Here is a 12,647-nt window from a genome sequence, read left to right on the forward strand (position 1 = left end):
AATGGTTGGAAAGGTATGGGTATTGCAGCAGAATTGAAGAAGGCGAAGATATTGTAAGATTTACAACAAGGATTGATCTGGCAATACTAAATGCACCATTGCATCGTATGGCGTCAAGCACCGCGTCAATTTATAACCAAAAAAAAAAAAAAATACAGCATGCTATAAATAAACTTAAACCTGAGAAAATAAACAACTACACACCTTTTTCCAACAACCCGAAACATACTTTCCTTTTCAGTTACTACGCGAACTACTCGGATTCACGAATTTTTCCGACGATCAAGATAGTGACAGTGACATCGCTGCGCGAATTGGATTCAATAGTCTGATGTCACGTCGTCCAGCAACAGCGAGCAGCGTGGTTCGAAACAAAGAAAATTGATACTTTTTATTCTTCATGCTGGCCATTTACTTATGCCATGTGATCAGAATGTATAAAAGTCAAAAAATGATCATATTTATAATGTTTTTCTCCTCTGGACACACTTTTATGCTCGTCGGAGAAATATTTCATTAGAGCGTCCGCCATTGTTCCGATAGTTTAGACCCAATTACTAAATTACTGTCCGTCATTACGAGGGAAGTGATGTCACGACTGTAGAAGCCACTTAGCGACCTCTCTTTTTCACTCACTGCGAGCCACATACGAGCTGTGCTGAGGAGCAAAACATGCATAGTTCCTTCTTATGTTGTATTCATTAGTATCGCACCAGCAGAATAACCATCAAATTAGACATCATACAACCTAAATATAACAAGAGAATAGCAATATTAGCATTACAATCAAAATGAATTTTTTACTAGAAGTCCCCCCTTAACCCTCTCCATACCAACTGTAGGAAAATCGTCACATTCGTTACGATACAACCAACATCTTTCTTATTGAAATTTCTTTTGTACATCATAAAATTTAAAGAAAATGAACAGTGTGTTGTAGAGCATGTTTTGCTAAAGAAATTACTTACGGCAAGAACTTTACTGCTATTGTGTTTGAGTGATAAAAAAATCTATTTTTGTGTTAATTGGGTGTGAACTTTTGGGAAAAATCCTGAAAATAGCTGGTAAGGAGAGAGTTAAGTGAGAAACTCGGTCGAATTATACCAAATTTAAATGTAACTATAAAGCCATCGAGAGGTGCCGGGATCTGTAAGCTCCATCATTGGACTGCGGGATGCGCCGATGTAACGCCATTTACGTCACCATAGAGTAAACTCGGCCGTCCAAGTCATTACATCAAAGTCAAAGGTCAAAAACACTGATTATTGTCAAGTTTATTTGTAAGCAGCAAAGAGAAACAACATAAAACTAAATGATGCGCATTAAAATACTTTTCCTCTCTTTATCACGATTATTGAATATACGTATTAATTCAATGTAAACGAAGCATTGTGAACGAACTAAGCAACATGTTTCTAACTTGTAATCCCAGGCTGATGGCTGTGTGTGTATTGTGTGTGTAGGTATGTGTTTGTGTGTGTGTGTGTTTGTGTGTGTGTATTTCTGTCTGAGAAAGAAAGCGAAGACGGTCAACAGTTATCCCTTGTATGTTGTTGAATGGGTGGGGGTTTTTTCTTTGTGATGTTTATAAGATCTGAATTTACCTTTGATTTGATTAATAACGTGTTATCTTTAATCGTATTCATTGATTTCCATTGTGATTTACTTCAAAGTTGCTGGGGTTTTTTTTAAATTATTATTTTCAACAGCAATGTATTGCAATGAATCAAATCGACTCTTTACTTCACCGACGTTCGGTAGGTTGACACTGAATGACAAATTATAATAAGAAATAAAAAGATAAGACCTCACCAACTAACTGGTTTTGGATGGGCATGATAAGTATTACATGTCCATGTGCTTGGTCGCATTGGAATATGTGCTCAAAGTGACCCACATTGTGAAAAGTATTCAGTTTTTGAAATATCTAACATTACGATTGGTCATTTTGTTCAGCTTGACGCATGGGTATGTTTACAACTTTCATAAACAAAACAGTGTGGTTACATTTCTGAAGAAATATCCAGTCATTGGACAGCAACAAAGGGTGTGATTGATGACTTGGTTGGACGAAAACATGAATTTAGATCGCTCCCATTATCCCGGGTGTTGAAGTTCGAAAACGCTCGTTTTCAGTGACATGGTAGACATCAGCGGCGTGGCGTATTGACGGCATATGGTGGTGCCATGATTAGAAGAAGAAAAAAAAATGTAAAACAGTGAACACGATTAAGAGGAGAGAGCACATGTTAAAAACTCTCTTTTTTTGGAAGGTTGGGGGAGGGTCGATGGTTTCTACGAGTGTACAAAACTCACAAAAACAAATAATTCATGAAAGCAACAAGCCACAACACTGAGATACAAGTCCCGTGTGAAAAGGTCTTTGTAATTATTCTTTGTCCACCATTTAAAGGATTGGATTTGATAGATAATGCAATCAATATGTGATAAATGTAAATCAAAAGAGTTTAGTACTTGTAAAGAAAATCTGCACGGCGATGTTTCATCTCTGCAAATCTTTTTATAATTTGTTTATTGAAATCTGGAATGGCATCTATTTCAGCTTTGTGAATTGACAAAATCATTAACGAATTTAACCGCTCCTGTGTCATTGAATTTCGCAAGAAATTTTTCACTCTATTAAGGATGCTAAAACAACGATCAGGAGGTCAAGAAATACGATGGAAGTGGTTAAGGTCACTATATGATTTGTCAGTGTTTGTTGTATCTGTAAAAAGTAGACAATAAAAACAAAAGAAACGTTTGTTTTTTTAAAAACTAACTGTGAGCCATTCATGTCTGTCATACCATGTCACTGAAAAAGAACGTTTTCGAGATTTCCACACCTCTGTTAATGCAAAATCAGTTGGTTGGTGAGGAACTATTCTTTTTATTTCTAATATGTCATCTAGTGTCAATCTCCCAAACGGTCGGTGAAGTAAAGAGTCAACTTGATTCATTGCAATTCATTGTTTAACAAAACAAAACTTCAAAGTATATCTCAAATAATGGAACTCAGTGGAATACGATTAATGATTGCACAAATAAAAGGTAGATTCAAATCTTAAAGCATCACAAAGAAAAAATCACTCCAATTAAGTACTTAAGAAATCTAAAAACACACCAAAATATAACTGTTGACAATCTTCGCTTTCTTTCTCTGACTGACACAAATACACACGCACAAACACACACATACACACAGAGACACACACACAAATAAACACTCATACACACGTAACCATCAACTCGGCACTACAAGGAAGAAAAATGTTAGTAAATTCGTCCACAATGCTTCGTTGCAAAGAATTACTTTATTCAATCATCGTGAAAAAGAGGTGGGGGGATTTTGATATGTCATATTTTTAAGTTTTATGTTGTTTTTCTTTGCTGCTTACAAATAAACTTGACAATGATGAGTGTTTTTGACAGTTAATGTAATATTTTGGATGGCCGAAGTTACCCTAATTATGACGTAAATGGTGTAACATTGGCCATCCCCCCAGTCCGACGGTGGAGCTCTCAGATCCTGGCACAAGTCGAGGGGTTTTCCGCTATTTGAAGATAGTACAATTCGACCCAGTTTATCGCTCAATCAGCTGTAGCGATACTAAAGGATAGAGCATTAACTGGAGCTTGGATTGCTTTGCACCACGGTGTTGATTCCGTCACTAACCCGCGCAGTGATGTCACCAACACACGAGTCGGCGCAGTGCGTGATTCGGAATCTTGAATAGAGCGGAGACTAAAAAGGCAGTATGTTGTTGGAGAGTTGGCGAAAGACAATGGAGTTAAAATTTCTCAGTTTTATTTTTAATTAAATTATGCTGTTAATGATTTTTTTTTTAAAATTGGATGGTGCCTGGCACCATTCGATCCAATGGCCCCACGCCACTGGTAGACATGAATGGCTCTCGGTTAGTTGTTTATTTTTTAAACGTTTCATTTGTTGTTATTGTCTATTATTTACAGATGCAACAATCACTTGACTCATCATGGACATCTATAGATAGAACGAAGATGACGTCACTAAGGTCTTTGTTATTATTTTTTGCCATCCGCGTTTATGAGCAATTCTCACTAAACTGTATTAACCATAATATAAAAGATCATGGTTACACATAGTTTTGTGTTGGTTGGTCCGTTATACTTCCGGATGGCAATGGTGTGAGCTTCTTAGCCAAGTGCATACTATCTATATAGGCTATACTGACCTTAATCAGTTCCATCAGAGCGCTAAAAAAAAACATAAAAATACTGAGACTCATCTTACAAATGCCGATCGGTATAGAGGTTTTTTAACTGTAAATATAGCTACTCAAATTGACTATTCCGTTAGTTTATCTGTTAAAAGAAATAATGAAACAGGAGCGGTTGAATTCTCTGCTGATTTTGTCAATTCACAAAGCCGAAATAGATGCCATTCCTATATTTCAGCAAGCAAATTATACAAAGATTTGCAGAGATGAAACATCGCCTTGCAGATTTTCTTTACAAGTACTAAAACAAAGGCATGTCTGTAAAAGCGTTTTTCCCTTTATTATAGTCCAGTTAATACATTTTAGTGAGATTTACTCATAAACATGGATGGCAAAAAAACAAGTGACGTCAACTTCATTCTATCAATAGTTTAGTTGTCAAGCCAGTTAAACAAATGAAAAAAAATGAAACATTATTATTGATGTTCCATTCTGTATGATATTGTAGGCAAAGTTTTGATCAACAGAAAAACGATAGGGCAGGGATATTAATTTTATACAATATCTCCGCTTTATCAAATTACTGATTTATCAAACTGACCTCTTTATCATTAAGTTTATCAAAATGATGATGATGATGATGATGACGATGATGATGGTGATGATGATGATGATGATGATGATGATGATGGTGATGATGATGATGATGATGATTTTTATTATCATTATTATTATCATTTTTATTATTATTATTATTATTATTATTATTATTATTATTATTATTATTATTATTATTATTATTATTACAAGTAAAAATCCGCGCTTTCGCGAGGAAAGAACTATTTTCATTCGATATTGTACCCACCATCATTTAATGAGGGCAGATTGGTAAACAACGTTGTCTGTGTAACTTGATAAATCCTCTGTTGATTTTTATGTGTTTCCGAACATGAAGTGTAAGCCACTATAGCCTCTGACCCGTGACACAGAAACACACAGTAGTCCGTGTGTGAAAACAGGTTGTGGTAAGAAAACCAACTGCAAAAATAAACCTGAAGTAGCAGACGTGAGCAAGGTTGAAAGACGATCCTGGGGAGGCTTTCCGAAAGCTTCAACAAAGGGAAACAACTCAAATAATATTCCCCCAACTGACCTAAAGGAAAAATAAAACCTAGTACTTTTAACTAACCCTAATAGGAAAAACAAACACCCTAGCACTTTTGCTAAGACTTATGGCTAACCCTAATAGAAAAAAATCCTCCGATCTCGAGCTAACCTTAATAGGAAAAAAAAACCTCGGACTGCTTTGCACTACTTTTCAATACTTCACAAATCAAAACGGCGGCCAAGAATCAAAGCAATAGTCAAATTGGGAAATCAAAATCTTTCACAAATCTATCAAGGTTTGTTCTAGAGTTTTTAAAATGCTTCCATATGATGACAAATTGAATAAATAAACGCCTGACAAAAGATCAATGGAGAAAATACAAATTGAAAGAATACTGGGGATGTAGGAGCTTTCGGAATGTCTCCCTGATCCTGGGATCGAGAACTTACCTTACGGTACAATAGTACAGTACTCTGGTGATCATGTTTTGATTGTTGATTGGTAAAATTGAGTTTGCCCATAATTCAAAACTAAGTAATATACACTGATCTATACTTACATGAAAGAAAATTGGTGTCTTGACCACTTTAATCCTGAGGTCAAATGAAAATCTGAAGCAGACGCGAACAGTATCAAGTATTCCATCATAATAATATGTCTATTTTTGGTTTGTTCGGGCCAGAAGCTCGACATATACAATGGGTATGATCTATATTACATTTCCATGTGCTCGAGGGCATTGGTCACATTGCAAAGTGTGCTCAAAATGACCCACATGGTGAAAAGTGTTCACATTTTAAGAATAACCAACGTGACAATTGGTCATTTTGCTCAGCATGATACATGGGTATGTTTACAACGTTCATAAACAAAGCAACATGTTTAGATACACTGAGAAAACTCCAATCGTTGTACAGCAAAAATTCATGTGATCGATGAATAGGTTGGACGAAAACATGAATATAGATCGCTCCCATTGACAGTTTGCCGATAACGTTCCCCCTCGTGGATCTTTACCTTGCAGTTGGTGAGGGGGCTTGAGGCACACGGGAGGGCAAAGGTGTAAACCCCGGTCGACCGTCACGAGACCATCCCGGGTATCGAGCCAACGAGCCACATGAGCTGCTCGCCCCGGTGTGTGACTAAATTTGATCCAAACCCGGTGCCCGAATAGCAGCCCTATCCCGGGCGCCACACTATTATCCTTATGTCGAGTCCCAATCAGTCCCGTCAATGGCGAAGCGGTCTGCCGCCTAGCCAAATAATACCGCGTTCGTGTCGCCAGGGTCGTCGGCACGTCCGAGAAAAAAGCAAACGTCCCATGCATCAATCGATTCGCGGCCTGCCGATCGGAAAATGCGACGGCGGGGATGGCGAGCTGACGCGTATATTGTCCCTGAACGTCGAGAGCCAGAGTATGGCAAAAAATGAGCTTTTATCAAAGCTATTGGCCGTTCATTGCGTAGATATCCTCCTTTTACAGGAGACCCACCTTTATTCAGGCGCGCAATCTTCCCGATTCCAGATCCCAGGCTATACGGTGGTCCAACGCGAGGACACCTCAAGACTCAAAGGAGGGGTTAGCGTTTACGCTAAAGAGCCATCGAAGGTAAGGGTCATTGAGAGCGTAACGGACAGCAATGGGGTGAACCGAATTTCCGTGGAAGTAGGTGGACTGTGTTTGCATAATATTTACAAACCACCTAGAGCGACTTGGACTACACCACCGGTACCGGTGGTCAGCCATCCTTCCATCTGTCTGGGAGACTTTAATAGCCACCATCACGAATGGGGCTACCGAGACTGCAACGAGGCAGGAAGACAACTCCGCTCATGGATGGACTGTAATGATCTACACCTAGTGTACGATCCTACAGCCAAGGGTACCTTCCGGGGTACCCGCCATAAGAAGGAGTATACTCCAGACCTCACCCTCGTAACGAAAGGCGCGAACGGTGAACCGCTGCAGGTGAAGCGGACAGTCCTCGGGGACTTTCCGCATAGCCAGCACAGGCCGGTTCTTGTCACAGCTGGGGTGACAATACCGAGGGTGCAGTCTCTCCCACTTTGCAGATGGAATTTCAGGAGGGCTGACTGGGAGGAATTCAGTTCCTATATCGAGCAGGTCTGCCCTGCCATTCCTCCCAAGTCCAAGAATATAACCAGATTTAGTAGGCTACTGGTTAAGAGCGCTCAACGCTCTATTCCACGGGGCAAACGGAAATTCTACACCCCTTGCTGGACAGCAGAGTCGGAAGAGCTGTACCGAGAGTACCAGCAGACCCAGTCCCAGGACACAGCCGATAGACTACTTCAGTCTCTGGCAGAGGGAAGGAAGCAACGGTGGCAGGAGACCGTGGAAAGTCTCGACTTTACACACTCCAGCCGCCACGCTTGGCGTTTGATAAAGAAATTGGACCCAGATCGGAATTTCGCGAAGGCTGCACCGGAATGCGAGGCAGACACAATTGCCAAGAATATTAAGAACCGTAGCAAGCGGGTCCCTAATCAGGTTTTTGAGCGCGGTGTCCGCAAGGCGTACCGTACGATTTTGGACTCGCTACCTGCGGAGGAGTCGGACTGGACGGCCCCGTTCAGTCCCCGAGAAGTGGGTGCAGCCATTAGCGAAGTGAAGAACGGCAAAGCAGCTGGGATAGATGGTGTATATCCCGATATGGTGACGCATCTGGGCCCCAGGGCACGGGCCTGGCTAGCAGAGGCAATGTCTGACATCCTTGCAAACGGAAAGCTTCCACAAGTGTGGAAGCATGCGAAGATAGTTGCCATCCTGAAGCCAGGGAAGCCGGCGAAGGAGGCAGACAGTTACAGACCCATATCGCTGCTGAGCTGTCTTTACAAATTGTTGGAGCGTGTTCTATTAAACCGATGGGGGCCGGTCCTAGACGCTGCCCTGCCACCTGATCAGGCAGGCTTCAGGGAAGGGAGGTGCACCATGGAGCAGGTCATTGCCCTTACAGAGCATATTGAGCACGGGTTCGAGAGAAAACAGCAAACAGGTGCTGTGTTTATAGACCTATCAGCGGCGTACGATACGGTCTGGTGCGATGGGTTAATGCTCAAACTTGCAAAAATCATAAGGTGCAAAAAGACCTTGAAGTTGTTCTCTTCGATCTTAAGGGAAAAGCAATTCCACGTCGCGCTGGGAGACGTCACGAGCAAAGTTAGGAAACTGAAGAATGGGGTCCCTCAGGGGTCGGTACTTGCGCCAATGTTGTTTAACGTTTACATTAGCGATATGCCGAACACTTCCTCCCTGAGGCTGAGATACGCAGACGACTGGGCACTCGTTACTCAGAGTAAAGTGTGGACTCGTCTCGAGAGCGTACTCAGCGAGGACGTCACCAGACTCAAATCCTACTTTGACAAGTGGTACCTGAAGATGAACACTTCAAAAACCGTGGCCACTGCATTTCACTTATGCAGTGGTTGGCACACCCGTAAACTGAATGTCCTAGTCGGGGACCAGCCACTCCCATATGAGCCGCGTCCAAAATATTTAGGGGTGACGTTGGACCGCAGTCTTACCTATCGGGTTCATCTCGAAGGGGTTGCCCGGAAGATAGAGAAGCGGAATAGTCTTCTGAGGAAGCTGGCGGGATCGACTTGGGGCGCTAGCCAAGCGCTCCTGAGAACATCCGCCCTGGCACTATGCTATTCCACCGCGGAGTATTGCGCTCCAGTGTGGGGTAGAAGCAGAAACGTTGAGAAGGTGGATGTAAAACTTCGCAAGTCGATGCACATAGTGTCGGGAACGCTAGCAACAACCCCTAGAGAATGGGGCCCGGTAATGGCAGCGATCCAGCCCCCCGATGTCCGGAGGGAGACCATTACGGGAAACTGGCTGAGTAAGATCAAAGAGAGAGTGAATGGGGATACCCCTCTCATGCGCATAATGAACGGTGCCCCCTTTTCGAGCCGAAATAAGTCCCGGCAACCCTTGTACGCAGAATCCCTGACTACGGACAGAGCTGCACATACGAGATGGAAGTCGGTTTGGACGAATTCAATCCCTCGTGGGGGCGGGGACCTACACTCCTCTAAGCTTGGTGAGAAGTTGCCAGGATTTGATACCAGTAAGAGGAGACACTGGGTAGCTGCGAATCGGCTTCGGTCGAGGAGCTGCCTAACGGCCGGTGCGTTACATCAGTGGGGTCTAACTTCCTGTCCAATATGTCCACGCTGTGGGCAAGAACCCGAAACGGCAGAGCATCTAGTCGAAAGGTGTGTTGTGACGATGCTACCAGGCGGGTTGGCGACGGTGCACGAATGCGGACCGGACTTTGCTGATTGGGTCGATCGTCATAACATAATAGTGTGAACCATAAGAAGCTGCTGCCGATAACGTTTAACTAAATATTTCCCAGGGCAATAATTATCACATCGATGGCATAAAACCGACAGTAATATTAGCAGTAATATTAGTTTATGTTGTTAATCGGTGAAACTGATTTAAAATTTCTGTAAATCCAAATACCTTAATGCGATCAAGGGAATAATATCATTATGAATGCCACGATTTGCTGAAAAAAGTCAATCGGACAGCTCCTCGCTCAGAAATTTCTGAATTGATGTTTATACTGGACAGATAGCGTTGAGGGTGTGGCCATAATTTTAACCTGGGTATTATCCACCCGAAACAATCACATTGAAAGCATCAAAGGGGCAATAATAATACTTGATGTCATAAATAGATGAAAACTGTTGAAAATTAGTGTAGATCTGAAATCCTTAAAGTAATTAAGTGAATACAGTATTTCGAATGCAACGATTTGCATAAAAACGCCAAACTGACAACTTTTTACAGTGTCGAAATAGGTTGGTTTTGAGAGTGCTAGTGTCGTCGGTAGGTATTTTATGATATCTGTTTGACTCAACGAACTTTCAAACTGACTTTAAATTATAAAAGCAAATCAAGTTATCTGTTTATCTATCTGTAAAAAAATACATTTCTAATTTTCAAATCTTTCAGGAGAGTTGTGCGCCGTATACTGTTTTTTTTATTGACACAAATAAGCACAATGTTCTCCATAAGGCTATATGTTTTAAAAGAAAGGATTATTATTATTATTATTATTATTATTATTATTATTATTATTATTATTATTATTATTATTATTATTATTATTATTATTATTATTATTATTATTAACCCAGCCCTTTATGGGGTGCAATCCAGCACCTTGTGTGACCGATCACAAGCCCGGGTAAATGGGATGTGTTTGGTCAGGAAGGGCATCCTGGCAGTAAAACTCAAGCCACAACTAATGAATGAATGAAAACAGAAATATCATACTGGATCGGCTGAGGCCCGGGATAATAACGACCGCCTCTGTCATCATTGGCCAGCAGGATGACAGTAATGACAGTGGAAATTCAGTGACCAACAAAAGGAGGAAAGGCGTAAATGATGGTCGAGGAAACAGATGGGAGTGGGGATCAAGATTCGGAGTTTGAACGTTGGAAGTATGACAGGCAGATCAAGGGAAATCGCTGATGCTATGGAAAGAAGAAAAATTAACATTCTGAAGTGCAAGAAACAAATGGAAAGGTGAATCAGAAAGGGAGATTGGTGGAGGATTAAAAATATTTTATAAAGGAAATGAGGCCACAAGAAAGGGAGTGGGTATCATTCTGGATAAAGAACTTTCACCCCAGACAGGCTTTACGCAAGGCAAGAAGGAAGAATTTTGGACGGAGCTTGATGAACAGATGGAAATGTTCGACAAATCAGAAAGAGTTTTCATCGGTGCGGACTTGAATGGACACGTTAGAGAAAGCAATATCGGAGAGGAGAGATGGTTGGGAAGGTATGGGTATTGCAGCAGAATTGAAGAAGGCGAAGATATTGTAAGATTTGCAACAAGGATGGATCTGGCAATACTAAATGCATATTTTAGAAAGAAAGATAAGCACAGAGTGATGTATTCAAGTGGTGTGAGAAAGACACAAGTGGATTACCTGTTGTGCAGGAGGAGAAATTTGAAGAAAGTATCAGATTGTGGCAGTTTGCAGGGAGAGAGAGTGGCAGCGCAACATAAGCTTGTTATTGCGAAAATGGCATTTGGGACCAGGAAGATAAAAGAGAAACAAAGTGAGGGGAAAACACGATGGTGGAAACTAAAAGAGGAAAAACAAAGAGAAATATTTGCTACAACAGTGAAAGGAAGACTAGGAGTGGATTTCCTAAAGGAATGGAAAGAACTGCTGATACAATCCGTGAAGTGGCGAAAGAAGTGCTAGGAATCCGCTCGGGAAGAGGGAAAGTTGGAAAAGAAACATGGTGGTGGAATGAAGAGGTTCAAGAAGCATAAAGAAAAAAGATGGAAGCAAGAAGAACATGGAGACAAAGAGGGATGCTATGAAAGAAAATGAATATAAGCAGGCACAAGAAGAAGAACAAAGAGCCGTTGCAGAAGGTGGCAACAATAGGGGCATCACGTTAATAAGTCATACCATTAAGGTATGGGAAAGAGAATCGATAAGAGGATTAGAAAAGATGTAGACATAAGTGAAGAACAGTTTGAATTTGTCGCTGGTAAAAGTACAGCGGATGCTATATTTGCTCTAAAAGTGACCGTAGAGAAGTATAGATAAAAGCAAAGAGAATTCCATAGTGTGTTCATTGACCTGGAGAAAGCATAGGATAGGGTACCAAGAGAAGAAATGTGGTACTGTCTAAGAGCAAAGTCGATAACAGAAAAATATTTCAAAGTTATCCAAGACATGTACAAAGGAAACAAAACAGTGGTAAGGGCAGCTGTTGGCTCAACTGATCCATTTAATGTAAGAGTTGGATTACACCAGGGATCGGCTCTCAGCCCACTGATGCTTACAATATTAATGGATGTCCTAACAGAACCCAGTCGGCGAGAGGCACCATGGAACATAATGTATGCGGATGATGTAGTACTTTTGAATGATACAAAAGCTGCGGTGGAAAAGGAAATAGAGAGTTGGAGACGGATGTTGGAAAGGAGGGGATTAAGGGTTAGCAAATTGAAGACAAAGTGCATTGGACAACAGATAGCAGAACCACCAATAAAGATAGGAGCAGAGGATGTGCCAGAGACAAACTAATTCAAATACTAAGGAACAACTGTTCAAGGAGATAGAGGTTAAGAAGAGGATACAGGCAGGCTGGAATAATTAGAGGGATGTAACTGGAGTTATGTGTGACAAACGAATTTCCGCAAATCTGAAGGGGAATTATATACAACAGTTGTGAGACCAGCAATGTTATATGGTTTAGAGACAGCAGCTACAAAAAAAACAAACAAGATAAAAAAGTTGAGGTGGCAAAAATAAGGATGTTGAGATGG

General features: G+C 41.1%; 1 protein-coding gene across 1 annotated transcript; it reads left to right on the plus strand.

Annotated features, from left to right (window-relative positions):
- The first annotated feature begins 11,991 nt into the window (after positions 1 to 11,991).
- On the plus strand, positions 11,992 to 12,405 carry LOC144959258 (uncharacterized). The gene has a single exon (XM_078891801.1). It carries the CDS (start codon positions 11,992 to 11,994, stop codon positions 12,403 to 12,405), a length of 414 nt encoding a protein of 137 aa, XP_078747927.1.
- The last annotated feature ends 242 nt before the right edge of the window (positions 12,406 to 12,647 follow it).

This window comes from Berghia stephanieae, chromosome 13 (genome assembly GCF_034508935.2).
Source record: "Berghia stephanieae isolate SIO BIC M18660-M18661 chromosome 13, UCSD_Bste_1.3, whole genome shotgun sequence".
Taxonomy (NCBI): Eukaryota; Metazoa; Mollusca; class Gastropoda; order Nudibranchia; family Aeolidiidae; genus Berghia; species Berghia stephanieae.